This window comes from Halichoeres trimaculatus, unplaced genomic scaffold, assembly GCF_033239565.1.
Source record: "Halichoeres trimaculatus isolate MK-OKI-2021-1 unplaced genomic scaffold, fHalTri1.1 fHalTri1_scaffold_12, whole genome shotgun sequence".
NCBI lineage: Eukaryota > Metazoa > Chordata > Actinopteri > Labriformes > Labridae > Halichoeres > Halichoeres trimaculatus.
In genome coordinates, this window is record NW_027437190.1 from 23727427 (window position 1) to 23754892 (window position 27466).

General features: G+C 40.7%; 4 protein-coding genes across 10 annotated transcripts in view; 1 reads left to right on the forward strand and 3 right to left on the reverse strand.

Moving 5' to 3' along the window:
• Positions 1-233: 233 nt before the first annotated feature.
• Positions 234-4711, reverse strand: rpl18 (ribosomal protein L18). 2 transcript variants are annotated; one of them, XM_074683688.1, is made up of 7 exons: positions 4583-4711; positions 3846-3932; positions 3635-3742; positions 1807-1905; positions 1563-1686; positions 932-1001; positions 234-363 (listed from the first exon to the last, which is right to left on the reverse strand). In XM_074683688.1, exons 1-7 carry the CDS (start codon positions 4676-4678, stop codon positions 288-290), a joined length of 660 nt encoding a protein of 219 aa, XP_074539789.1. In that variant the 5' UTR covers positions 4679-4711; the 3' UTR covers positions 234-287. The 2 variants fall into 2 exon arrangements, with proteins under 2 accessions (XP_074539789.1, XP_074539790.1); XM_074683689.1 differs by lacking the exon at positions 4583-4711 and adding an exon at positions 4489-4571.
• Positions 4712-5529: 818 nt separating this feature from the next.
• Positions 5530-6551, reverse strand: LOC141801450 (mpv17-like protein). The gene is made up of 4 exons (XM_074684504.1): positions 6218-6551; positions 5904-5974; positions 5771-5800; positions 5530-5649 (listed from the first exon to the last, which is right to left on the reverse strand). Exons 1-4 carry the CDS (start codon positions 6549-6551, stop codon positions 5530-5532), a joined length of 555 nt encoding a protein of 184 aa, XP_074540605.1.
• Positions 6552-8490: 1939 nt separating this feature from the next.
• On the forward strand, positions 8491-11334 carry c16h19orf85 (chromosome 16 C19orf85 homolog). Of its 2 annotated transcripts, none has more exons than XM_074683114.1 (3): positions 8491-8564; positions 9140-9329; positions 9663-11334. In XM_074683114.1, the coding sequence occupies exons 2-3, from the start codon at positions 9142-9144 to the stop codon at positions 10963-10965; spliced, it is 1491 nt and encodes a 496-aa protein (XP_074539215.1). In that variant the 5' UTR covers positions 8491-8564; positions 9140-9141; the 3' UTR covers positions 10966-11334. The 2 variants fall into 2 exon arrangements, with proteins under 2 accessions (XP_074539215.1, XP_074539216.1); XM_074683115.1 differs by having other exon boundaries at positions 8518-8564; positions 9128-9329.
• A 1538-nt stretch (positions 11335-12872) lies between these two features.
• Positions 12873-27466, reverse strand: part of myh14 (myosin, heavy chain 14, non-muscle) — a 33110-nt gene continuing 18516 nt past the window's right edge. For 4 of the 5 annotated variants that reach the window (XM_074683110.1, XM_074683109.1, XM_074683111.1 and 1 more), the window contains 25 exons: positions 27280-27349; positions 27037-27197; positions 26332-26440; positions 24575-24706; positions 24257-24463; positions 23959-24096; positions 23682-23805; positions 23363-23534; positions 23061-23273; positions 22290-22434; positions 22000-22206; positions 21772-21876; positions 21473-21625; positions 21133-21381; positions 20921-21034; positions 20737-20835; positions 20434-20646; positions 20159-20320; positions 19744-19872; positions 19567-19655; positions 19364-19487; positions 19035-19243; positions 18665-18773; positions 18102-18274; positions 12873-16918 (listed from right to left, as the gene is read on the reverse strand). In XM_074683110.1, coding sequence (XP_074539211.1) covers positions 16729-16918; positions 18102-18274; positions 18665-18773; positions 19035-19243; positions 19364-19487; positions 19567-19655; positions 19744-19872; positions 20159-20320; positions 20434-20646; positions 20737-20835; positions 20921-21034; positions 21133-21381; positions 21473-21625; positions 21772-21876; positions 22000-22206; positions 22290-22434; positions 23061-23273; positions 23363-23534; positions 23682-23805; positions 23959-24096; positions 24257-24463; positions 24575-24706; positions 26332-26440; positions 27037-27197; positions 27280-27349 — 3796 coding nt within the window. In that variant the 3' untranslated portion in view covers positions 12873-16728. The remainder of the gene's footprint in view (positions 16919-18101; positions 18275-18664; positions 18774-19034; positions 19244-19363; positions 19488-19566; positions 19656-19743; positions 19873-20158; positions 20321-20433; positions 20647-20736; positions 20836-20920; positions 21035-21132; positions 21382-21472; positions 21626-21771; positions 21877-21999; positions 22207-22289; positions 22435-23060; positions 23274-23362; positions 23535-23681; positions 23806-23958; positions 24097-24256; positions 24464-24574; positions 24707-26331; positions 26441-27036; positions 27198-27279; positions 27350-27466) is intronic. The other variant, XM_074683112.1, reaches the window with a different exon arrangement.

A 27466-nucleotide genomic window follows, 5' to 3' on the forward strand; every position in this document is an offset into this window, starting at 1 on the left:
ATCAAAGAATTGTGACGTAAGATTCAACAACAACCCTCAGTCCAGACTATACATGGAAAACAAGGTAGTAAAAAAAATTAAACACTTCTGAGTATATCTTAACGTGTAATACAGTCCTCTGAAGTAATGTCAAGTAACATTTACTCCTCTCCCTAACTATCTAACCACAATTTTCAGTTATTTGTGTATTTGACAGGTTGTGTAAGAGGCCGAACAACACACAAAGAGACAACTGAGATTGAACAGTCAATCTTTTATTATCAGATTGCATCGAAAACAAAGACACACTAGTTCTTGTAGCCACGGCTGGCTCTGCGACCACGAGCCCTCTCAAACTTCCTGCCCTTGGAGCGGATGTAGGGCCTAAAGGGGGAGAAAAAGACAAGTATATGTTAAATTGATGGCAACACAATCACAACATTCAGTCCATTTTGTTCAATCAATGCTTGGCTCTAACTATCTGACATCATCAATTCACAAATAGCTCAGCTGAGCTGATGATTTCCCTTGTTGAATTCGATTATAAACTGAACACCACTGTATGGTCTCTAATGTCAAGTTCTTTATTTCCAACCAGGCCTTGGTTAATAACATTTTCAGTGTTGGGTTTGGGTAATTATTTTGTAGTAACATTGCATTACAAATCAATGGAGGTCATCTGTAGAGTTGTAAATTTTTTTTACTCTTCAGCTTCAGAGTGTATCCAAAAATATACACATGGACAACACAGACAGAGGTCTATCACAGAAGGGACAGACATTTAATGATAAAAAGCACTTTTTACAAAAGTAAAAAAAAAAAATTCACAATTGATGAAATCCACTGAGCTGGATCAAATTGTTAGTTGCGCAATCACAGCTAACATTATAGGCATTAACAAAATTAAAGGAGTCAGTTGGGCTTTTCAAAAAAAAGATATATATAAACGTACTTGGTGTGGCTGTGAGGAGTTCCAGGGGCCTTTCCAAAGTGTCTGTACACCTCTCTGCCTTTGCGGGGTCCTAAAAAATAAAATAAAATTTTTTTAATGGAAAAATTGAAGCTTTATGTCATTTTTTTAAATGTTGCAAGTGGAACATGATTACATTTCCCTTCACACATTTTATAACACATCAGATATCAATAAACATGCACATCTTTACTGGCCTGTGGAAGTAGTTACATTAAAGTGGTTCATAAAGCAGAAAGTTGTCTTTTGCCTATACTCATCTCACTTAAAGACTATGTATCATAGCACCACAGTTCAAACAAATATTTTGTAGCAAAAAACATTTAGAGTGCAAAGTATGTTAGTGTATTCCAGCGACACAATTCTGGCTCCACCGAAAAACATCACATACGTCAGTAAGTCCCTGATCTCGCCAATAAAGAAATACATTGGAAAATGTTTGTTTTGACCTCATTATTGTTTAGCAAAGTGCTGATAAAGCACACTTGCCTACAACCAGGCTCAAAAACAAATGACCCCAGAGGGTGCCTGGAACCAGGCAAACAATGAATGCAATCAACCCAAATTTCATAATGTTTTTGATAGTATGTCAATGAATCCGAAAGTGTATTACCTGACAGCAGAACTGTACCCTGTCCTTTGGGAGAAGCCAAAGCCAGCTGGTCAAAAGTCATCACCTGACCACCTGATTTCAGGATCCTGCGGCGGGCACCGTCAGTGACCCTCAGAGCACAGATCTGTGTGACAACAGGATGTTAGAACCATCTCTTTGACTGCCAACAACAATACATAAGAATGAAAAGAGAAAAAAAAAAAAAAAACAGAGGAACGTGGACATTCTTGTAACGAGGAGTTACCTTGAGCTTGGGGATATCCTGAATCCTGACATCATCAGTGACAGTTCCCACCACAACAGCGGTTCTGTTCTCACGGCCAGGCATCTTCATCTTACGGATCTGGTGACAATGGAGACAAAGTCAGGAATTGTAGCATGCAGAATTTAGAGGTCTGAAGAAGCCACAGGACTGATACTTCAACATTCATGAATCTTCTTTGCTCAAGTTTAAGATTTCCTAGATTCATACGATTTTAATGTCTAACCAAAATGGATGAAATACTGATGAGAGTTGAATCTTAATCTTGTTTTTTTTTCAACAGAAAAATCTAGACTGGATATTGGAGTTTACTCATTAAATGTGATTTAATGCAGGTGTTTCCTTGTTCCACTGATAAAGGCAGGCATGCTGCGGTGATGAATTTATGCCAGCATGCAGGGACTGACTCAAGTACAAGTGTTTAAGTTTTACAGTATGGCAAAATGATATGATCACAACTTGCTGACATGTTAATAAAAACATTTGATGGAATTTCCTGATGAGCGCAAATGGTCAGCTTTTTACAGAAAATAATTCAGTGTGGTTTATTCAAGTATATATCAAATTAGAACATATTTTCCGACAGCTAGAACAAACTTGTAGGCCAAAGCAAACTTGCAGACAGAACCAAATACGCATAGGCAAAATTTGTGTGAATATGGGGGTTACAAGCAAAACTGTCATACAAAAGCTCATACACCGCTCTTGCATGTACATTACTCAAGGTGGCTTCACGAATGAAGATTGCATGCTTAGGGTTCTCCAAATGATTCAGTTGTCATCAAGAAAGCCTGAGTTGCCAATGGAAATTTTCTCTAAACAGGCACAGTGTCAGGCGGGGAAAACACATTTTAGAACACTGAGTTGCATTTTAATCTGAGGTTGGTTTAAAAAAATCTAACCCTTCCTCTAGACATTGCTCTCGGCCATAACTAGGGACACACGATATTGGATTTTTGCCCATGTGCCGATATATTGAAACCCCTTTTGCCCAATACCGATACCGATAATCACAAGTTTGTTTGTTTTTTTCACTGTAAAGAAAGCTAAGTCTATCCTGTACTGGAATTTATATGTTACTCTTATTGTGACGGTCTTACTTGTTTAAGAAACACACATAAAACAAGACATTATAGATTTGACCATAAACAAGAAATGTATTATTTTTTCAAACTCAAGACATTCAATATTGAAATACAGAAAAATAATTTCTTTAGATCACATGAACTTTAAATGTACAATGCAGTTTTAAACATAACCAAGTTGCATTTGATTATTTTAGAGCTACTGTAACAACCTGGTGACAGACACAGAGCTCTGCAGTGCAAATAAATGAAGTGCTACATTTTATTTAAGGAGCTTATTTTTCAGATGGAAAATAATACTTATGGGCTGTGCCTATCGGCAGAAATTTTCATAACTGCCGATACCAATAAACGTGTTTTTAAGCTTTTATCAGCCGATACCGATATTGTGCCGATTATATCGTGCATCCCTAGCCATAACAGTAAAATTTAATAAAGGTTTAGAGTCTGATGATGAATCTGCGCATGGCAATAACAGCTGCAATAAGTTCAAACACTGGTACACAATATCTAATCCATCTATTTATAAAACAGCAAAGTCCCATTTCAGATGTCACTTTATGGTTTTGACATGGACCCATAACTTCAAACTGTCAAAAATGCATTAAAGGCTACGAAGAGCAATAACCTTCCTTAAGAAAACATGCTTAACCAATGAAATATCCCTTTTTATAGTAGGAGAGCTTATTAATGCTGGACAAGAGGAAGAGATGTTTGACACTCACCAGACGAGAGATGGCGATGGGGGGCCTATTGGTCCTGCTCATGAAGAGCCTCCTCAGGACCACCTTGTTGAAGGGAGCATTGGAGCGGCGGGCCAGGAACCTGTACAACTGTGAGTCCCCAGCAGCATTGTTAGTACAACATGAGTCTGTTTCAAAGTTGTGGTTTACAAGAGATACGCTAAAGTGAATGACTGTAGTTTTAAGGATTTACCTTAACCAAGAGCCTCAGATAGATATCCTGGCTTTTTGGTTCTTTCCTGTGAACCTTACGGTCCTTGTTGTGCCTGATGTCAACTCCCTAGAAAGGAATAAGATCATGAGATTAATACACAGCATATGAAAGTTGAAGAATCAAGTACACCATTGACACGTACCACAATAACTACAATCAGCTTCTACTACCGATGCTTTTATGTTCACACACGGAGACCAATGATAAACCACACTTACAGCACTGTTTAAATACAGGGATGTTAAATCACTGTGAAGGTATATTCCTTTGATATTTAACGATACGAGCACCTAGCATGAAATGTTAGCACTGGCCGGTTCACACGTTGACTTTCCAGCTAGCTGCTCTAGCAGGTAACAGAGCAAAGCGGCTAAACATTCTAAGTTCAGCTGATTTTTCCCATAAAAGGACAAATTTTAGCTTACGGGAAACACACATTCTTGTTGTTTTAAGTATCTCGGGTTCTGAACGAATTTCAAAGGTTCCCTCGATCACCATTAAGACATGAAGCTATGTCTATAGACAGCACCGGATCGGTACAGCAGAGCGTTCGTTAAAAAGATCTATGTTATAAAAGAAGTTAAAATAATCATAAGTTTATAACATGTGTGGTGTTAAGAACCATTTGAGGTTGCCACTGAGATGATGTGACTCTGCAATTAAAAGGATGATCGTGGATAGTCTTGTATGGTAAAACTTCTATTAGCGACACCTACCATCTTGGGCTCAGAGCGAAAAGGGAAAAGGAAGAGCTGAGGTCTCGCGATAAACACTGCGCTGCAGTCTCGGCTTTCTGATTGGCTACGAAGCATGCACTTCCTGCTGGCTAGAGTCAACACATGTGCTCATTGTTGAGGATGGCGCCTCGTGTGGTAAGAACAACGAGAGACCACAACAATCCCTGTCATACTATACTGTAGTTGGCATGGCTAATTCTGATTTATGTTTTTGATCTTTTTCTGTGCGGGCGCGTAAATTGTGATTGTAGACTGAAGAAACAGATTTTACACTCCACTATTGTCACACAGGTCTATATTTATCGTCAAGCGCTTGCACCGAATGCAATGACATGCTGGATTTTCGTCATCGTTTTACTCGTTATTCAAGTTGGACATTCCTGTTAGTTGTTTCCTTTAATTAAAGGCTTTTTGAAAACATTGGTGCTCAGTCAAGCCTTTCCTTATTTAGCTAAAGCCTGTTTGTGGACCATAGTATTATCAATTGAAGGGTTTAATGGGGGTAGGGGTTACTTAAAGTTCAAATTTAGCCCCACACTTGTGTTTCCAAATTTAGGTCTGTGTTTGAAAAATAATAATAATAATATTTGGTATATTATGATACATTTAATTTCACAATCTAAATCAAAGTTAAAAAATACTTTTGTTTTATTAACAAAGTCATTCTGTAATACAAAAAAAGAGAAAAAATAGCAGTTCAACAAAAAGTTTACAGCTATGGTCTTCTCTTGGCGTACAGTAGGCCTAAAAATAATTCATTAACATGCAGCAGTGAGGTTGAACTCACTCAGTCAGTATTGCCTTTATTGAGAGCCCTCTGCTTGTTTCTTCAAAAACAAGATGTAACTATTCATCATTTGCAAAATTCTTTCACAAAAAAGTCTTTCTTCAGAGAAACTTGCATCATGGAGCCATGGAGCTTGACTTTATTTGAGCTTATGGTCAGGCTGCTGTCTGAGGTGACACAGGAAGATGGTGAAAGCCAGAGCGATGCCCCCAAGAAATGTTGTCCGAGCCACAGGAGGAACCAGGGCAAAGTTCACTGCCTGATGATGGAGGAGGACACAAAAACATTAAATTATCCCAGTTTTGTATGCACATGGTTGTGAGGGTGTGAGTGCAAACATATGGGCACTTGAAATATAAGGTAATACAAGAATACGTCACCTGCATTGTTGACCAGAACACAACTCCAGCCTTAAAGGGGAGACAAATCACAGAATAACTGTTAGACAAATATAGATACCAGTTTATTGATGAAATGATAATCTAATAAAAGAAATCTTTCACTGAATGGTACCTTGTAAGAAGTCCAAAATTTCTGTCTCCAGTCCTCTAGTGGGTCATCTTTCCTTTCTAGTAAACTCAAACCTGAAAGAGAGAGCGCTGCCTCCTCAATCAAACATACACGCAAACAAACTTTATGAGGAATCAAAGTTCATAGACAAATTTTTTATTTTTTTTAATAAGTTTTGGCAAAAAACAAGGATTTTCTCAGTGATGTTTGACAGAAAAAAATATATTTTACTGATCACCGATTTCAGGATGTTTGAGGGTTTTTTATGTTATTTCAATACAGATGTACATACAAACAGTGTCCTTTTTCACCCTTACCAATATAGAAGGCACTTATGGTGAGAGGTGCTGCAATCAGCTGATCCACCACAACTTTCCCTGTCACCGCTTTTACCCCTCCTCCTGGCAGCATTCTCTCCAGCCCTTTGAGCCAGTGGTAGTTGAAATTGGCATGAAAACAGAAGCCGACAGTCGCTACTCGAGCCGTCTGAGACCAGTCGATCTTTGCTGACTTCTCCGCTGTGGTTCCTGCACTGTGTTTGCCTCCGAGCACGCTCTGCTGTATGAGGTCAGCAGAGGCAAACAATGTTGTGTATCCCAGGACGTTGCTGATGTATGGATGAGCTTTGAACGCAGCCCAGGCCCGGTTCATGATGAAAAAACTACACTAAATACAAAGGTGACACTTTTACAGAAAGTAAGGCTTTTGAATTTGTTCAAATCCAATGGAGGGTTTAGATTGTGACTTTAAAAGTGTTGAATAAAGAGAAAAAAGCTATATACAGCAAACCCTTCACTAATTTCTTAAAATTGCATTTTTTTTTACATGAAACTGTAGTTTACCTGGCATTTTATGCAGAAAAAAAGTGAAACCTACCTTTCAGTTCAGCTCTTCTCAACCCGCTCTTTAAAGTTGGAAAGCAAAAAAAAATTCAGCTCTTTTCTGATTGGTCCTGTTTGGCAAAGAGGAGGAGGTAGTGACATAAATCCAAAGCCGGCGAGGACACTGCACTACCAAGTGAGGGAAGTTTTCCTCCTTACCAGGTCAAAGTTCTGCCTCTGTTGCAGAGAATGTGTGATAACACCTTTATCAGCCGGCTGTAGGGGAGTCTGAGAAAACAGCACATGTGAGGACTAGTGAGCAACGAAGTAATAATCTGCAGCAGAATACACAAAGAACATGGAGAAACACAGTATGTCTGACAAACTTCTTCTGCAGCTTGATTAAGTAGCTTAAACCCCTTTGGCAGTGTAGGTGAGCCCACTGTGTCCAGTTTCTGTGGCAGTGTGATCAAGCACTCTACTTTTTTATACTTTTAAAATGACAGAGTTACTTACCCCAGATTTGTTCCACTTTTTGAAGTGTTTAAGTTAAGACCACAGTAAGAAGCTAACTGTTCAGCTCCCTGTCAGAAGCATGCATGGTGTCTTAAAATAGAAGACACACCCACAGGAAGGGTTCTTGCTTTGAGTAAGGTTTCTTAAGATGCACATGTTTATGCAGGTCATTGTGACATGAGAAATTAGACAAAAGTTGCTGATTTTTACATTCAAAAAATTTTCTATCTGCATTAATAAATTATTCAATTTTGAATACTAAAGCAGTGAATGAATGGAAGTCTTGTCATTTCTGCTCAAACAGGAGTTAGCTCTTTGGCTAAAACAATGGCATAATAAGTGATTTCCTTGGATCCAACACAAAAAAGAACATAAGAACATTTCTTAAAACAGCTGAAATAATAAATGGAGAGTCCAACCAAGGATGCAATTTGTGTGATACAGATGTCATGTTTCCTGGTACAGAAAGTTTGACTGTGTTGCAATACATCAGCTGGGTGGTGAGTTATGACACAAATACTACCTGACAAATATGTTAGTTCCTTTTACACTGAACAATCTACATCCACCTGGCAGATGGAAAAACAGTTGGTGTGAAATTTTTCCCTGACAGAACGGCAGATCCATCCATTGGTAGTTAAAGTAAACACTTGAAATAATCGATAAGAAAATACTGAAAAAACAGTTTGAAATTGTATTGATAAATAAAAATAATTTGATTCCATGTCTTAATTGTTTCTCATCTTAGTGAAAAGGCGGTGGTGCTACCATAGATATGTAAAGTCCCTTTCAACAGAAGATATGCTATTGAACTGCAAAGGTCAATTAAAGCCACTAGCAACCATGCTGTCTCTTCCCCCTGAGAATGTGGTAATGAGGGCCAGAGTTTAAACTGATCAATTAAGGGTTTGTTAACTGCCTCAAATGGTGCATTTGTGTCCCTCAGTATTTAACAAGCTGGCTTTAGTGTGACACACAAAGGACACGCGTGCACACACCTCCACCAGCGGTTGACTTTCTCAGATAATTGCCTCTTTCTTTTCAGAACCTCTCATCTTGTTCCACTTCCTTTTCCTCTATCGATTTGTAGAGTTGACTTCCATTCAACAGCTAAAGGGAGAAAAAGGGCGGGGTGGTGGGGTGTTTCAGTATTTGCATTGAGGTCTTGTGTCACTTGACTTAATTTGCAGCTCGCAGACATACAACACACACCCTGACGTACACAGACAATGAATTTACCACACCTCTCGCCCTGAAGCAGCCTGCCTCTCAGTCTTCAGAGCAGTTTGTGGGACGAGGAGCAGACAGCAGCCTGAGGAGGAATAAGGTAAGCATTTTTCATACTGTATTTTTCTACAAAGCTGAGCACTATGAAACACGATTTGGACACTTTCTGGATCTGTCAAAATGATCAGTTTTCTGCTATAACAGCAATGAAATACTTAGATCTTATGTAAAATAGCAAAGTGTTAAAATAATGTACAACAAATAAAAACCAGCATTCTTAATTTTAGATATAACTCGTTTCTTCACAGTTTTTATATGAGTCACATTGTTTTGTTGAAAAATGTTCCTGTTGCTGTTTCAGAAATACAGGAGAAGCAGTGTTAACTCGCAGATAAATAACGTTATTAGTTATCCTTCCTCAATAGAACAGTTAAACAGCCTAGAATTCCTTTGTGTTTATTATCATTTCAGATGCAAAGTAGATTCAGTATTGTGACATCTTTTTTGTCCTTGTGAATAAATTTCTTTCCCTTTTTCTGTGCAGACAAAATGTAAAAGAGACATGTAGACTCGTAACCCTCCCTAACTGTCTCATCATGAATTTCTTTTCAACCCATTGTCTCACTATCTGTTCTCTCCAAACACACCTTTTGACTCCAGCAGTCTCTCTTCTAGTCATGCGTCCGTCCATCTCTTTGACTCTGGAGCCTGGGCTGGATCGAGGGGTCCCCTGTGGCCGTGACCTCTACACCTTTGTAACTTCAGCAGCAGGGCACATGATGAGGACTCTTCAGAAACCCAGAAAGAACCGACCGTCCAAACGGCAGGTTAACCATCGCCGCTTCCTTCACAACATGATTCAGAGGTGTGTTGGAGCATCCAGAAGAAAAAAAATTGATTTTAGCTTATATAAGAAAGAATTTAAGTCTAAGATAGTAGATCTTGGTGAAAGAAATTGTAAGTCTGTAGGAGTAAATCTGTTAGCGACAATTTAAAGACTTATTTTTATTTTTTCACTTTGGCAAGTTGCCTTTAGGTCTGAGGGAGCTTCTATGTAGTAGCGTGGACTAGCAAGAGTTCATTTTCTGTTTTATGTATATATATAAGCTACAAAGTGAAGTATCTACTGTTTTCAGGGATTTCCAGAACAACTGATGGTAAATGTTACATCTTTCTCCTTGTTTGTCTCTCTCAACAGAAAGTTTGCAGACATAGAAGCAGCAAATCACAGGCTGGCGTCTGCTCTTAGTAATAACGAGAAGGAGACAAACGTGCTGTCTCTGCCATCACAAAAGTCAGAGACTCTTAACCAGTCAGTTTTCCCTTCCGAGGATACTAACTTCCAAGATCAGGATAAATGCAGCCATCCTTCAGGAAGAGATGGCATGAATACGTCCAGGACTGCCGTGTCTGTTCAATCACATGAAACAGAGACCAGAGAAAGGAAACAGCCAGAGGTGGGACATCTTTGGAAACGACACCCCAAATCCCAGCACAACATGCGCAGCTCTAGAAAGACCAACCAGAGCAAAGAGAGACAGATGACAGAGAGTCAAAATCACAAGCTGGTGGATTTCACTTTTTTGGCCTCTGCAAGTGGTATGGACAGTTGCCTTAGGTCGGAGCAAGTGAATCAGCCAGGATCAGCCCACTTCTCCCAAGAGGGCTCTCCAACAGCTCATCAGGATACCACATTCTTCCCCTTTGGTCAAAATGTGGACATCTCCTCTTCCTTTTCTCCACAACTCTCCCCGTTATCTCTCGACTCTTGTGACTTCTCGATGCAAGTGTTTAAAGACGTGCTTACCCAGAAAAACGCTGCAGACATTACGGAGAGTCAGTGGACAGATTTCATAGATCTTTTTAGTGCTGGCAGTAAGGATTTAGGAGGCTGCATGGACGTGGAAGCTTATCTTGAAAGTATCTGTGCTCGTCAAAGTGAGGATGGGCAGGAAGGCAGAGTAGATGATGTGGGATTTTCAGATCAGTCAGATAGTTACACAAAAATCTGTAATGACAGACTTGAAGTGGAGGATATGCACACTAATTCAAGGGGCTATAGATATGAATATGGATATATTTGCTGTGGAAATCAAGGATTGAGTGTAAACTACATGGGACAAAACAAAGAGACACAGTTTAACAATTGTAAGCTGCCCTCAGATACTTATAGCACACATAACCTGCTCTCTACAGCTATCAGTTACCTCAACCCCTCAGAGCTGCAGACATACCAAAATCTCAACCAAGAGAGTTCCTGTATGCTGATAAATCGTGAAAACAATCAAAACTTGACACCGTTTGAGGGTGTTGCCCAATCTTTTTCTGTCCCACTTCACACTCCTGAGGACCGTCCAATACCAACACCACCGCATGAGGATGACTGGCTGTTCACTGATATCTTAAAGGACAGAAAGTCACCTGACTGCCAGGAAAATGTGTCTCCTTTCAAAAGTGATGCATGGATTGATTCCTCTCTTGAGATTAGGGGGGAAAGTTAAGTGTATGACCCATCTCTGTTTCTTAATTTCAAAGAAAAAAACCATCAGCAATGTGTTTTAGAAAGGCTAAGATGGGTTCAAACATGGTGTGTGGTACTATTTAATGATGCTTTTAACTTATGATGGGCAGTATGCAGTTAGTTGGATAGTGGAAGTCTATTTGTGCAATGTATATATTCATAATGTCAATCATTTAATGTTGTTTTGTAAGCTGAATACACAATTTAGGTTTATCAAATCTTTTCTGACACAGCGCTTTTTGAATTTTGCTCTTATTCCTGGTGTTTATGTAAATTTTAAGGTGATTTCAATTTGTCTAAGCTCCTGCAAGAGCAAGAGCTTCAAGATGTGCACTGCCAGTGAAACAATCCTGGTGGCTTCTCTCACAGGGGTGAGAAGTGGAATGCTTCCTGGGGCCAGCTAACAACAAATGGTAAACATAATTATTCATCTTGCATTGATTACTTTTTCTTTTGGTTGTAAAACATTCATCCCATTTGCCTCAAAGACTCTCAATTATCTTTGCTTGTTTTGCAGTATTTGAGACTCCTGGTGATTTAAAAAAACAAAACAAAATGCAGACCTACTTTTTGTCATATTTTGAGTTCCTGATTCTGTGTAACTCTTCCTCTGTGTTATAGTTGCAGAGGCAATGTTGCTGAAATACGAACTGTTTATGGTAAAGTGGTGAAGCGTATTTTTATGATGCTATTAAACCAAGATAAAAGTTACATCAATAAATATTATTATATAGTATGTTTAACTGTCAAGAGGTGGTGAGAAATACTTCAAGACTTCAAGTGGCGTTTCCCTTGAGTGTCAAATAAAGACAGTAAAAAAATGTCTCACAAAAACTGCTCCCCCTGGTGGCTGGCTGCAGTACAGGTTAAAAAAATCTGGCTTTCCAGTCATTCCAGATGGGCTGTGGTCAAACTTTAAAGAATTAATACTCCTCGTAGAAATGTTTCTCATGTCCCATTATTGAGTTGATTTGAAGATATCATTTGGCTGTCTTGTATTCAAGTCCTCTTCTTTCTGAAAAGTTTCGTTTTCATTAGTTATATGAGGTTAAAAACGAGGCTTTATGTAATGTTTAATGATGACTGACAGCTGCCTTCTCGTGTATTTTTTTCAGGGATTGTAAAATATGTTGAGAGGTAGAGTCAAGAAGTGATTACACTCTCAAAAGAAAAATATAAATAATTATTTTTTTATTTTTGTCACCCAGCTCCACTCAGATTCTCCCAGAATCCCTCACAATCTACTGCGCAAACTCTAGCTCCACAACTGCTACCAATGGCTGCGCTTGTGACGACGGTATTTTGGCTCTAAAACCGTACAATGATTAATGGCGGAGCCACACTGTCCACTCTGTCTATGGTGTCATAGGTCATAAATAACTCCAGGGATAGCAACATAGTTTCAGCGCAAATGATGAGAGATGTATCTAGTTTTTAAACTTTTAATGAAAGAAGCTTTATTTACGTCATCACACGGTTAGGAAACTATAATCCCATGCCATGCCAGCTCTTCTACCCATGCATGAGGCATCACAAATTTACGTAAAGGGCAGATTAAAGGGGAGAAGCCCAATCAACCCTAATCCCTCGTCTACTTAATGACTCTTACTATTTAACAATCCAGGCATCAATTATACTTCTAACAATAACCAAAAATATACGATTCATGAACTTTAGTCTGTATTTTAAATGAACTTAAATCAACACACTACCGCTCTTACAGTGTTAAAGTTTTTTTTATACTCAAAACAATGTTAGGTTAAATGTCTAAAAACAGGCAGTTTCAAAACCATAATTCAAACAGTCTTTGTGAGATTTCCAGCTGCTTTCCACAGCTTGTTCAGAACATCATAAGAGAATCCAATGGGATTAATGTGAGATTTGCTCAAGTTTTGACACCACCAGTTGATGGGCCCCTTCAAAAGGCAGATTTTGTCATTTTAAAAAGGAAAAAAATACTTTATTACATGGTAACAGGGAAAGACATGGGAACAGAGAGTTGGGTAGGCCAGAATAAGAGTATAGCTGAAAATGAAGTATTTTCAGGCAGAAGATAAAATAAAATGATGGCGAAACAGAGACCAGCCTGAGATAAGGAAGTAATGTTGGAGCTGTAAATCATGTAAAGCTAAAACCTCTGCTTTAAGTACAGAGACATAATGATTGTGTGTGTATGTGTGTATGTGTGTGTCCAGCTTTTCAAAAAACACTCAGAAACACAAAGATCCAAACCAAGAACATGTATTAAAGTTAACCCCAGTCAGATGTTTTATAATAACAGCATCATCAACCAAAAAAGGCTAAAACAATAAAACACATTTTTCCAAAATGTTTCAAGTTCCACAGTAGCCATAAACAAACGCAGAGAAAAAAATAACACCTCAGAAGCACCGGCCTCGTTTCTTGCTACACATGAACAGAACTCATCCGTTCTCACTTCAGCAGTTTAAATCCACATGTCCTCAGATTTTGGTCTTTTGAGACGTGAACACAGCCGCCACGTTCAGACGTTGATACGACATTTTGAGATAACATTAATATGAACTTCAGGACGTGTGATGCTAGCTCATTTGGCTTGATGCTGTCGGCCTCTTTGAGATAAATCACAAGCCTCCAGAGCGAACATCATGTGCTGACAATGTCCGGCTGTGTTTATCTCTACTCGTAATGTGTAAAGTGCAGCGTTTACACAACATCTTAAAAAACAAAGCCTCAAACGAAATCCTTTGCATATTGCAAGATAAAGGAATTGTACATTCAGAAAATTAAAAAAAGCCCTTCGTCAGGGCGTTAAATATATGTCAGAACTCTTTCTAGACCTGACGGGTTTGATCTCTCTTCACCCGACACCCAGTGGTAATCATGGTGAACTTGATATGGCAAAAACAAAGCTTAAATGTCTGAAAATATGGAAACACATGGAACATAAGGTCTGTGTGATTATTGATCTTTGATCAACTTATTACGCGAGCTTTGTATTTCATTCAATATTAAAACAGACGGAAGAAGAAGGACCTGTCATGACAACACTGTTCACCAGAAACTACGTTTTGGCGAGTCATCAGTGGTAAACACCAACACAATCATTTAATCCTTTCCATATGTCATGAATATATATGTTTATATATAACAAAAATAAAAAGAACATTCTTTGCAGTAAAAGAAACAGGATGTTTGATTTCTTACCAGACAATCTTTAGCTCTTTAGTTCCAATTAAAAACGAATGCACCAGTGACATTCTTTCAAATTTAAAGGGACAGGATAGTATTTTGGGAAATATCCTTCATTACTTTTTCTGTTTAGTCTGATGCTTAGATAAATACAATTAAGACATCAAAGGATGTTTTAGACTGAAAAAAGATGACAATTTTGTGCAAGGAAATTACAAAATCCACCGTATAGCAGGTCTCAAACTATCTGCCTCTATTTGCTCATTTAGACAGGCTGTATGGAAATAAGCCAAATATGTGTTTCAACAACATCTTTGTGATGATTACTTGATTTGGTGACTTCATCTAGACTTTGCTTTTCTGGAAATAGATCTGCATAAAAGCCTCCTTTTAATTGTAAACATGAAAGTAAATAAGTGATTTTTGGAAGAACTTGAGAGCAGATTATGTTACAGCCATTTACCTAAATTCAGCCTTTATGCTTAGCCAAGCTAACCAGCGGCTTGCTTTTGCTAAGATTTGTGTCAATCTTTGAGCATTCCCCAAATTTCTAAACTATCCCTTTAAAATTATCATCATTTATACATCACATGAAGTTCCTGGACAACTTTAAAGCTTCAATAGGCAAACAGGTGCTGAAGACGGTTGTAATAAAATAAAAAAAATGAACAAACAAGAAAAAAAAAAGACAATTTATGAAAATTACTAAAACAGAATCATTAAAATGAGGAGATTCCACTGAAGGACAAAACAGGTTTCCATTAAACATTATCTGTTTGACAGCAGGGTCATCAAGCTGTGTGTGTGTTAACACCACGTACACACACATGACTTTTAGAGCTGACAGCTAGGGTAAAAAAAAATCTACTTTTTGTTCTACTTGCTGTTTGCTTCATAAAAATTCATTCCTCAGTGCCTCAATTTTCTGTTTTTTTTTTTAAATCTAACTCTATGAGTATCTAAAATGTTTTGAGTCTCATGCTCAGTTATTCTACCTTTTTCTACATGAACAGCAAGCAGAGACTGAGCTTAAGCTACTGGGTTGATCTCCAGCAGAGTCACCGGACAATCGTAGAAAACCTCAAGCCTCCACTTGCGTCATGTAGTTTTTTCTACTGCTACTCTACATTAACTACTGATTTAAGTCCCTTTTTCTCATCCATACGCCCACCATTTGGTTAAACAAAAAAAAAGCTTGATGATCAATAATTTACAAAGTTACTCAGTAAAAATTACAATGTACAAGATGCTTGTGGAAATAAATGTGATGTGTTTGTCAGTCTGGAACAGCTGAAGAAGATCTGCTGTCACAAATTGTCCTGATTGGATAAAAAGGTGAATTGGTAAACTTCACCCTCCACAGGTTATTTTTTCCACTCATGCTGCTGTGGTAGAGAATTCATAAATCTATATGTCTTTTCCAACCACTAATCTTTGCAACTTCCCCTCTGAGATCTGATGCTGTGACGCTGACTGAAACACGTCTGAGCCATGATGCGACCCAGTTCAGGCCAAAATAACCAGACTACACAGAACATAACCTGTGATTAATAACTTAAGTTCACATTGGATATAAATTATACAAATTTATGAAGCAATATGTTAAGACTTTAGTTCAAGAAACTATCTAATACTACCTTCTGCGGTACCTAACAACAAACTGTTTCTAATCTACAGTAAAAGGATTTATCACTTAATACATCTTTGATGCAGATGAACTGCACCCAGGCTGCTCTTTATGATCGGGTGATTGTGTCTTTACAACTGGACACAACATGAGATCAAAATGTCTGAACTTAGTGAAGTCCCTTTTCAATTAACAGATTTTTATCAGTTGCCCTTTCTCTATTGCTAAGCCACTCCAGTATGTCTGATCACCTTCCTATTGGCTGTCAGCCATTCTTTGATCTCTCTAATTCTGATCCTATTTATTCAAAACGGACATAAAATGTCTCTGTTCCATTTGCATGTTAGACGTTCCTTGTTTTGTTACATGTTTATAGATTGTCTAAACACCTTTTAGAAATATTTTTAACCTTTTTTAAAATGAGTTTTTTCATATTCAACTCTTATCAAAGAGTTAAGACATGGCTTGATTCTGAAATACCTCCTAGTGTAAAAGATGTCACTATCATAATGTTTTCTGCATTCTAATAGCTGTACAGCATCATGGTGTTAGTTGAAAACAATTCATGTTCCCATTTGAATTGTGGGAGATGTAGTTAAGATTCTCAGAAGTTCATTACAGAGACATAGAAATTTCCAGTCTGTTGTTTTGATTTTATGTCACAGTTTGTTACAAAACCAAAATCAACTCCAGTTTCCTCTTTAGTAAAATCTCATTTTGACATATTTATGTTTGTCACTGAGGTTAAAGCACCCGATGTATGCATTCTAAATTACTTTATAAACTAGTATATGTTTGTTCTTTGTGTGTGTGAGTGTGTGTGTGTGTTTGCATATGTGTGTGTGTGCGCATGTGAGTCACTCATTCACCCCTGAGTCGTCGAGGCTGTGAGAGGCCATTATCTGTAGGTGTGTGTGTTTATGTGTGAATGAGTCTATGTGTGCATCACTCAGTGTTGTTGACGCTGTAGGGCGGTGGAGGGTCTAGGCTGTGTTCCGAGGAGGGAGTCGGGGTCCCAGGGAGTCCAGAGGAGGGGGTTGGGGAGGCGGGGGGCTCCTCTGAGTCAGAGTTCTCATAGGAGAGGTCGTCAACCAGTGCTCTGCGTCCACGCATTGAGAGTGGCAACGGTGCACGCCTGAACGAGGCAAGAGTGAAAGTTAGACCAGGGCCGGCTTTAAGGTAGTTTGGTGCAAAAAGTGCTTTTGGCATAGTAACGTTACACTTAAGTATTTTCTAAAACTTAAGACAATCTTGAGCTGACATTTTTTGAAGATTATAATGTGTCAAACAGACAAGATGTCATCCCTGAAATCTTTTCTTTTGTACAAACCATACATGGAACTAAAGAAGATTTTTAATTCCAATTCCCCAAAGGAGATTATTTCACCCTGGTTATTAGACTGCTTTTCATTTTGACATTTCATGATCAGTCCTTTTGGTTCTGTCCTTTTGTTTATTACATTAAGTTTATTTACCAGTTATTTGCAGCTAACGCTACAGACAAAAGGGGATCCAAAAACTAGATGTGCACACGGGCGCAGGGCAGACATTTTTGTTCACATTCTTTTAATGTCTTATGACTTTGAAAAAGAGCCCTTAAGGAGCAGTCAAAAAAGACTTTTTGGGTTAAACTGGGCTCTAACACTGTTTCTAACTTTGAAAGACAGCCATCGGGATTCAGGAAACATCAGATCCCTGATGATTATAAAAATGTTCATTTTTGACATAAAACTAAAGAAAACATTTTTAAATAGTCTTTGAACGACTTAAAACGAAAGAATAAGTCGGCTGACAACTGCTTTCAGAAAAATGGTCTAAAATGTTTGAGACAGTGGAGAAATTATGTTTGAGCTTTAAAGTTCTAAAAAGAAATGATAGTTTTGCTCCAATATTCTAAATTAAAAAATAATCAATATTGAAATATCTGACAAAGAGTAGTTGACTTTTCAAAATGTGTAAATATGACAACATAACAAAAACAAACAGTAAACATGGGAACTTAGTGAATTTGACATGTGTTAAACCTCCACCTTTAAACACCCAAATGTGATAAAAAATGACACACACAGTGACCTACTTATCGGCCCTCCACTCTGGGACGCTGAGAGTTGTTGTGACGGAGACAGGTGGACAGTTTGTCAGTGTTAGATGGACAAAAAGAAACAAAGAAATGAAAGAGCAAAACAAAACAAATCATGTCGAGTTAATGTTGGGGTTAAAAACAAACAGAACAACGAATGATGATGAACAAACTGCACAGACACACACACACACACATGAATGGTCACACACCTAAACATACACACACATGTGGCTACCTGAGCTGGTTCCGGAGAGAGGTGATCTCCCGCGTCATGGTCTGGCTGCTGTCGGTGACCTCCTCCAGCTCCCTCTGCAGCTTCCTCTTTTGAGCGTTGGAGCGAGAGTTCTCCTCCTCCACCTCCTCCAGCTGCCTCTTCAGCTGCTTCAGGCGGACCATCGACTTATCCAGCTGGAGGAGTAAGAAGAGGAGGAGGAGGGTAAGAGGAGAAAAAGAAGAGAAGCAATGTATGAAAAAAGGGGATTAGTCTGAGTGGGAGTGATAGGGATCAGGAGTCAGATTAAACCTGGGAGATTATCACTGATGATGTTTTTGGAGGAGAGTCGGTGTCTCCACTGTGGATGAGGGATTTGCTTTTCCAGCATAGACTGTATTCTCTCTTTCCAATGAACACACAGATGCCGGGGGACGGATTAGGATTAGGCTGGATTGAGCCGGATGAATCCCTCATTTTAGGATGATTTTTCAACACTCTCTGATAGCGGCAGGCACAATTAGAGCAGCAAGTTCAGCTGCACCAACAGGCACTAAATGACAGAGAATCACTCTTTGTCTGTGTACCTGTTCTCTGTACTGGTCTGCATGTCTCCTCTCGTCTTCCGCCTGCATCATCACCTCCTTCAGTTTCTTCTCCGTCTTTCGCACCAGTTTGTTGGCGATTGCTCGTTCCCTGGGAGGAAGGAAAGTTCACTATCAGTGTTATGTTGGACCAAAAAGTTCAGCACATCTTACATGAGCTTGTGCATAAATCATGAGCTGCTCAATGTGCTGGAAAGGGATTTCAGATGATTGGATTTTAGCTCATGTTGGCTCCAAATCTCTGTCATCACACAAGACTGCGTTTGACTACATCACGAGGTGAGGCCAGTCATGCTAAATGGGGCAGTGTAGTTTTGTTAAGACCTGTTTTTGACCGGATGTGGTGTCTTACTGTCTTTCCTGTTCCAGCTGCTCCTCCATCGACTCGATCTTGGCCTCCAGTGCAGCGACGCTGAGCTTGTGCTTGCCCCTCACTGCTCCCTCCATCTCTGTGAGCCGGGTCTTCAGCTCCTTGTTCTGCCTCTCCAGCTGCTCCCGAGCAGCCTCCGCCTTCTGAGCCAGAGTCCTCTCTCCCTGCAGCTGCACAGTCAGCGTCTCCAACTGTGGAGCACAAACAGAGCAGAGCCCATGAAGTTCTGCCTGCATGCTGTCTATGAAGAGTGTGTGTGTGTGTGTGTGTGTGTGTGTGTGTGTGTGAAAGTGCAGGTTATTCTACAACACCTGTAGAGCAGTCTTCCTCTGTCTGTCTGATACCAGTTCAGAATTAGTCTGCTCCTCCTCCAGCTCCTCCTCCAGCTGACTGACCCGTGCCTCTAACCTCCTCTTCTCTTCAAACAGAGCATTCCTGAACAAACACACAGTGTCAGACATACCAAAACATACAAGCGTAATAAAACACACATCTGGGTTAAAGAGATACTAACTTTCCAGAGCTGCTGTTGACCATCTCATCAGCCAGCTCATCTCTCTCCTGTTGGGCTTGTCTCTTCTGTCTCTCCGACACAGCAAGCTCCTACATGAACAAACAGGTTTTCATGGTCACTTTGAGGCTTTTTAAAGAGCACTGTATTTCTGGCAGAGTCTCAGTGAGTTATACACACCTCGGTGTACTGCAGGACTTCTGCCTCCAGTGTCTGGATCTTCTTATCGCTTTCTTTCAACTGTGTGATCACCTCCTCTCTGGACAGCTTGCTCTCTTCAAGCTCACGCAAAGCTTCTTTCATTTGGCCCTGAGACAATAAGAGATTTATTTCATTCTTTAGCTGCACCAAAATATATATGACAACTTAAAATATTCACTGACAGAGCTGTGCAATGATGATAATAATCCTGGAGTCTTTAAGGCTCCTCTTTAGCTGGGTTTAATTGATCAGAGCTTCCGTGAGGAACTTCAGAGTTGTGTTGATTTTGGTGTCTGCTGTAAACAGTGTTCTCTGCTGCACATGTGCAGGTGAACTACAGCTTATCATGTGCAAACAGAATTCAAAAATGATCATTTATTTATTTATTTTTTACCTGTAGCCTCTTCAGATGCTTCACAGCGTCCTCTTTGCCACGGCTGGATGTTTCCACCTGGGCCTCAGAGTCCTGCAGTTCTGCTTCCAGTTGCTTCTTCGCCGCTACGGCCTGAGCCCGCTGAGTCCTCTCCTCCTCCAGCTGGATCTCCAACTCTTTGACCTAGTAAAGAGAGGGTGACATTTTCTAAGTGGGTTGAAAAAAAAGGTAAACCAAAGAGCAAACAAAGTCATTGTTTGTATTTCCTCCCTTCTTCCCCTTCTTCCCCTCTCTACCTGTTTGCCAAGCGCCCTCCTCTTTTCCTCTCCCTTCTCCTCACTGCTGCTGAGCTCTCTCTCAAACTGAGCCTTGAGCGCCTGCAGGGTGACCTCCAACCGCAGTCTGGAGTTTTCTGCCTCCGACAGCTCTTCCTCCAGCTCCTGCGTCTGAACCCGCAGGTTCTGGGCTTCTGTTTCCAAGGTCCTCCTGGTGCGCTCCAGCTCGTGGACCTGAAACAAGAGCAGAAAGGAAGCTCTGAGTTACTGAAGACTGAGACAGCCACAATGCAAATCTGTGAGTCCGAGGATGGAGAGTCTCACATTCTTGCCGACATCATCCTGCTGGTTCACAAGCTGTTCCATTTCCAAGCGGAGCTGCTTGTTGGCCCTCTCGAGCTCCTGCATCTGTTCGTTGGTATCCTTCACAGACAAAGAAACAGAATCACTACCACAATCACAGATACATAACTACCATTCTTATTTTATCTGCTCTCAGCAAGCTTACATCCAGGGCTCGGGCAAGTGACAGACATCTCGTCTCCTTCTCTCGACTGTCTGCCTCCGCTCTGTCCCTCTCCTCTGACAGCCGAGCGCTCACAGCCTTCTCCTCTGCCAGAAGCTGTAGGAGATGGGGGAAAAGTTTGAGATCAAGCAGACATTTGAGGAGTTTTTATTCAGGTTAGAGAAATAGAGGATAGAGAAATAAAAGGCACTGACCTGGTCGAACTTCTTCTGCCTCTTCTCCAGGGCCATGCAGTTCTGTCTCTCTCTTTGCAAGGCGAGCGCCAAGTCCTCAATCTCCTCCCGCAGTCTTTCCCTCTGCCTCTCCACTCTCTCCTTCTCCTCCTCCTTCTGTTTCTCTCTCTGTGTGGTGCTGTCCAGCTCTCTCTGGAGCTTCCTGCGTGTTTCCTCTCCTGCCTCTACGGCCGTGTTCACCTCCTCAGACTGCTTGCGGAGCTCTGCCAGCTGAGGAGTTTATACACACCAGAGATGTTCCACTTAAGTCTCATATTCCCGGTTAATTTTTCTAGTTAGAGTTGAGCCTCTCTTTGTTTACCTGCTGGGTAAGAGTCTGAATCTGCCGAGACAACTCTTTGGCCCTCTCCTCCTCTTCCTCCAGTCTTTCCATCAGTCCATTCTTCTCCTCCTCTAGCGCTCGCACCCTGGAGCCCAGAGCCATCTTTTGACGTGTTTCATCCTGCAGCTGCTCCTGAGAGACGAGAAAACACAAGTGTCAACCAGAGCTCTGTGACAGTCGGCATTTGTGTGGGTGTTTCTGGGTCAGTTTCAGTTTTTCTATACTCTCAGATATTGAGAGAAGGGCTCTAAGTGTCTCTGGATGCTGCATTGTGTTACCTTTGCATCGTTCAGCTGGCTCTCCAGGCTGTTCACCTCTTTAGAGAGTCGGAGAGATTTGGTGTCAGAGGATGAAAGACTGCCGGACATGACTTCAATCTCACTCTGTAAAAGTAGATAAAAGATATATTGAAGTCAATTCATCAGGACAAATAAAGCAAAAGTCAGAAGAATTGATGAAATTAAGACGTTAGGGTTTGGTTTCAGTGACTCTACATCCAATCGCACCTGGAGTTTGTGCACTCGCTCCTCCCTCTCCTCCTTCTCTCTGTCCGCCTGAGCCAGTCGGGCGTTGAGCTCCTGAAGCTGACTCTCCGCCCTCTTTCGGCCTCTCTCGCTTTCCGTGCGACCTGCTTGGAGGCTCTTCAGCTCAGAGCTCAAACTCTGCCTCTCTTCCTCCAGCATGGCTTTGGCCTTCTCCAGTGACTGACGTGCCTGAAGGAGAGCATGGATGAGTGATGGTGCAAGTTTACATGATCAAAGCTTTTTTAAATGGTTGTGTTGAGTGTTTCTCTCACTCTCTTGCTGTTGTCGAGCTGTTCCTGCAGGTTGTCGATTGCAGCGCTGTGTTTGACTCTGAGCTCTGAGAGCTGAGCTTCATGGCGGCGTGTTTCATCCTCAACACATCGTTGTAGATCGCTTAACTCTGCCTCACGACGAGACCTGGAAGAAGACAAGCATTAAAGTTTATCAAAATTCAATGAACTGACATCAGAAACAGATTTTAACAGCTTCATTACCTCCTCCAAGGAGCTTATGTTTTTGGGAGAGTTTGTCTGTTTTTTTTTGTCTGTGAACAACATAACTCAAATGTAACGAACAGATCTTGATGAATTTTTCAGGAAATGTTCAAAATGAGATAAGGAAGAAGTGATTACATTTTGGAGGTGACCCGTCTGGATCCTGGATTTTTTTTAAAGGATTCTTTATCATTGTGAATTATATGTGTATATAACTCCACAATAAATAGTCAGATTACTTTACAAAAAAATACAAGACAAGGTCACAATAATCTCTGAAAGATGTAAAAGTTTGATCTAGATCCTGGTAATATTCTGGATACTAAGATCTAGAATATGAAATATGTCCTGGGTCATCATAATTTTCAACACTGTCAGTAAACAAATTATGGTACAAACCTGCAACTAACACCAAATTGTAGCAGACAGTCTGCTGAAAGGGAGTATAACATTAAAGTAGGACTAAAGTGTTGGTGACAATCACAATATGCTTGGCGGAGGTCTGTGCTCTCTAAGTGCTTTTCTAGTTTAAATTTGCATTTTCTTTACCTGAGCTCCTGCTGGGCAGCTGTGGTGTCCAGAGTGTCCTCCAGTTCAGTCCTCAAAGCCTCCAGCTCCTCCCCCAGGTCCCTCCTCTGTTTCTCTGCCCTTTCTCGCATCCCTCGTTCATTCTCCACCTCCTCTTTCAGTTCAGACACCTGGGACATGGCCTCCCTCAGCGATCGCTGAGCCTCTGTACGACGTGCACTTTCTTCCTCCAATCTGACAGAAACAAAGAGAAAGAGAGAACGGTTACAATGTAAATTGAAAAAGCCCTTTCCATATGTTTCTGTTTTTTGTTTGTGTCTCACCGGCCCTGCAGGACGGTGATTTCTTTCTCTTTCTGAACCAGACTGCCCCGAAGCTCTGCAGACAGCATGCCCATGTCAGACAGCTGCTCCTGGGCTTCCTGGGACTCAGTCTCCATCCTCCGCTTCCATTTCTCCTGCTCCAGGCGACCCTGCTCCTCACGCTTCAGACGCTCTAAACACCATTAATGAAGAGTCAGATTATATATCCAAGCATAAAAGCAGTAAATCTAAATAAATCATATATTTTTATACCATCACAGCATGGAAACAAATGAAAAGTATTTATCACCACGCACCCAACCCACATGAGGATATTTACCTTCAAGGTCAGCGATAACAGCTTCCTGTTTGTTCTTGAGTTTGTTCAAGCTTTTGGTTTTCTCCTCTTCCTCAGTGAGCTGATCGGTCACTTCACTCAGACGCTCCTCAAACTGTTTCTTCTCCTGCTCAGAGAAAAGCAACGAAACATCAGACACATGACCCATACACGTTAGCTGAGTCACCCTTTGGCCCATATTTCTTTATGAATTATTAAAAAAATTCTTCAAAGTTTTTTTTATCAGACTTTAAAATAAAGTTTTTAATGTGATGCCCACCTTGCTCAGCCGGTCTCTCTGCTCCACTGCACCCATCAGATCTGTTTCTAGACTCTTAACTTTTGTCTCCAAAGTCACCTTCTCCAGCAGGAGGCGCTGTCGTGCACTTTCCTCCTCCTCTAGCTGCTCCTCTAAGTCCTGAAAATGTTAAGAAAAATGCAGTGAGGAGAGATAGAGCTCTTTTTTTCCTGACTCTGTGCTGTTTTTATGACTAAGCAAATCTGGCAGGAAGAAAGTCTGATGAGTCAGAGTCAGTTTCTGTTCACACATCTCTTGAAAGGTCACTTCATCTCCTGACCTGTATATTCTGCTGCATCTTCTTCTTCTCATTGGTCAACTGCACACCCCTCTCCTCCTCTTCCTCCAGCCGACTCTCCAGCTCGCCCAGCACCTCCTCCAGCTCCTGTTTCCGGGCGGCCAACCTGGCTCTCATCTCCTCTGCCTCCGCAAACAGCTCTGCCTCTGCCTGCAGCTGGTCGGCCAGTACTGCCTTTTCCTCCACCAGCTGGACCATGACAAAGATAGAGAGGGGGATGAGGGGGGGGAGTGAGGCTCTGATTCATAGAAAACAGGGGAACAGGAGTGGAAACAGTGGAGGCTTAGTTTTTTTTTTTACCTGCGCATGTTTCCGATCCAGCTCCGTATAGTCTTGCTCCACTCGGGTGAGGTTGTCTTTGGCCTTTTGGAGCTGGGCTTCTCTGGCCTGGATCTCTTCATCCTGCCGGGTCACCTGCAGCAGGGGCTTCACCTGGAAGAGACAGACAAAGTTAGAAAAAAGAAAGTGTCTAATATTAATTCTGAATCAGGCTGGTTTCATTCTTTCTAAAATCCTAAGAGAGATATTGAACGCAGAATTTTTTCTGTGTTCTTTTATAATTTCTATTTGCCTTTTCTTAGGTTTGACCTTTCAGATCAGGAGTGTACCAACACAGCTAGTCTTAACATAGTTTGGCCCATCTTTATAATACAAATAAACATGATTTGGGATGGGAATTAAGAAGATTTTATCAATACCAATGCTGTTAATGATCCTGCTAATCCATCCAATTCTTTAACGATTCCCCTATCGATTCCAGCAAATTTTTCATGTGGGCAAATGGTCTGATTTCTGGTGGCAACAATGCCAAACATACATCCCAGTATAGATAACTGCTTCTGCAAGTTGCTGGTGTTTCCACTCACTTAAGGTTGTGCAGTAGGTGTAATTAAAATTGAGCCACAATTCTGACGCTTCTGAACCCTGTCAACTGAATGGAATTAATGAGGGAATTGATTAGCAGAAAGATTTATGATATCGATTCTTTTAAGGAACTGTTAACGATTCTCAACTGGAATTGGTTTTTGATTCCCATCCCTAAACATGATGACAACTACTGAGAACTACTGCAAATTTTCTTGTATCAGCAGATTCAAAGATATTAAAGGATAAGTTCGGTTAATACAGTTTTTAGATTGTTTATAGAATGAAGTAGAACAAAATACTCACCCAGAAGGCTTTCCTGATCCAAGCAGTGCTTCGGTAGATATTTAGATCCAAAATGGAGCAGCGGAGCATGGGATCCATCCGGGCATAGACAGCGCCACTCCTAAAACTGCATTAATCGTCCAAAAACGTGTGTTTTTCACCAATATTCAATCATAGTCCGCTCGGGGTTGGTCATCTGCTGCAGTCTGCGCTGTGTGGCTGTAATGACCTCTGAACTGACGAAGACTTTGTTTACGCTTGCCCCTCAAAGAAAGGAGTAGTAGGAGCGCATGCGCAGTACTCTCTGGAGAGCTGACTCCTTTCTTTGAGGGGCAAGCGTAAACAAAGTCTTCGTCAGTTCAGAGGTCATTACAGCCACACAGCGCTGTCTGGAGTAACACAGACTTTAGCAGATCATCAATATCTAACCCGGAGCGGACTATGATGGAATATTGGTGAAAAACATGAGTTTTTGGACGATTAATGCAGTTTTAGGAGTGGCACTGTCTTTGCCACGATGGATCCCATTATACGGACGTCCGCTGCACGATTTTGGATCTAAATATCTCCCAAAGCACTGCTTGGATCAGGAAAGCCTTCTGGGTGAGTATTTTGTTCTACTTCATTCTATAAACAATGTAAAAGCTGTATAAACCGAACTTATCCTTTAAGATTACAAGTTTTGCATCATTAGAAGGACACCTGACTTGACTGTCAGGTGGCTGGTAGTGAAAAGGCTAAAGGCTCCCATTTGGTCAGCTAGGCCGACCAAAGTAAAGTTGAATTAGTGTTTCCAATATGGCATCCGCTGAAGACAGACTTTGAAACTCCTCTTCAGAAACAGATTGGTGATGTCACAAAAACCAAGTCCATACCTCTCATCAGTCTATGAGATCTTTGAATTGTACCTTTGTAAACAGCCGCCACCACTGCCAGTTCCTGAGTTTGAGGTAAGCAGCACAGTTCCTCTGCATCACCCTCAGAGCGCTCAGTTGCTGCTGCTTCTTCATGAAGGCTCTGAGAATCAATAAAGACAACATAACAAATTAGAATACACTGGAAGGAAATCTCTGCTTTTAATCAAAACGACTGACGGACATTAAACAGATTGAAGGGATCAGCGTAACAGAGTTATCTGGCTGCATTTCACAACACTGCTCAGCGACAGGCAGCTCTATCACACTGACAGTTAAATATTTGTAAAGACATATGAAGATGCACTTTAAAAAGTAAGGACACTGTGGGGACATTTTGTTTCATGTTAACACTTTTTGGTGTTTTATTTCATGTTGGTGCATGAACCTGATCTCTGTAAACTACCTTTAGGCATGAGATGTGCTGTACGAACAACCCAGAATCTATTCATCATTCATGTTGTTAACAAGTTTCAATCAGCTATGCCAAATATCTGTCAATGCTATTTCAACGTCTGAGTTGCTGATGACAGCTGATTAAAAATTGATGCTCCTTTCAGAGAGACAACACAAAACATCCCAAGCATTAAACCCTTGTCTGTTTCTATTGCTTAAGTTTTACTTATTTAAATCATCAAGACATCTGTTGATCATATCTTCCTCTATCTGTTTACGTTTCCTCTAGGTTTAAGCTCTTACTTGCGTGCGAGGTAGCCTCTGGAAGCGCTCTGGAAGCGTATGATGGTGTCAGTGATCTTAAGGTCTCGTTCTTCTTCCAGGTGAGCCAGGACTCCGGCTCTGAAGAAGACTTTACTCTGACCAACCCTGAACAGGTTGTGGTCCAGCTCCAAAGCTTTGATCTGAATAAGGAGGCAGTATCCAGGTTACAGAGGCATGCAAAATGCCGTCATTTTAACACGTTTAGTCAGAAACTATGCTCACCATGAGTTCTGATGCCTGTTTGCCGTCCATGAAGGTGCGAGGGATAGCGTTGGGTGTCAGGATCTCATACCTGGGAGACAAATGTGAGTTTTTAGATTGTGTGTAGAAAATTCTCATGAGTAGGTGACTTTGAAAAGTTTTCAGTGTGTGTATGAGGTGGAGAGAGGAGCTTAGGTGGTTATGAGAT

What these genes read in the sequence shown, in the direction of transcription:
- LOC141801450 (XM_074684504.1), bottom strand. Translation starts at nt 6,551, where the DNA reads ATGAACCGGGCCTGGGCTGCGTTCAAAGCTCATCCATACATCAGCAAC. An exon ending in CATAAGTGCCTTCTATATTG is followed by an intron (nt 5,975 to 6,217) that starts GTAAGGGTGAAA and finishes TCTCTCTTTCAG; the next exon opens with GTTTGAGTTTACTAGAAAGG. An exon ending in TGTTCTGGTCAACAATGCAG is followed by an intron (nt 5,650 to 5,770) that starts GTGACGTATTCT and finishes CTCCATCATCAG; the next exon opens with GCAGTGAACTTTGCCCTGGT.
- rpl18 (XM_074683688.1), bottom strand. Translation starts at nt 4,678, where the DNA reads ATGCTTCGTAGCCAATCAGAAAGCCGAGACTGCAGCGCAGTGTTTATC. An exon ending in CCATCGCCATCTCTCGTCTG is followed by an intron (nt 1,906 to 3,634) that starts GTGAGTGTCAAA and finishes CATTGTCACCAG; the next exon opens with ATCCGTAAGATGAAGATGCC. An exon ending in ACTCCTCACAGCCACACCAA is followed by an intron (nt 364 to 931) that starts GTACGTTTATAT and finishes CTCCCCCTTTAG; the next exon opens with GCCCTACATCCGCTCCAAGG.
- c16h19orf85 (XM_074683114.1), top strand. Translation starts at nt 9,142, where the DNA reads ATGCGTCCGTCCATCTCTTTGACTCTGGAGCCTGGGCTGGATCGAGGG. An exon ending in CTTCACAACATGATTCAGAG is followed by an intron (nt 9,330 to 9,662) that starts GTGTGTTGGAGC and finishes CTCTCTCAACAG; the next exon opens with AAAGTTTGCAGACATAGAAG.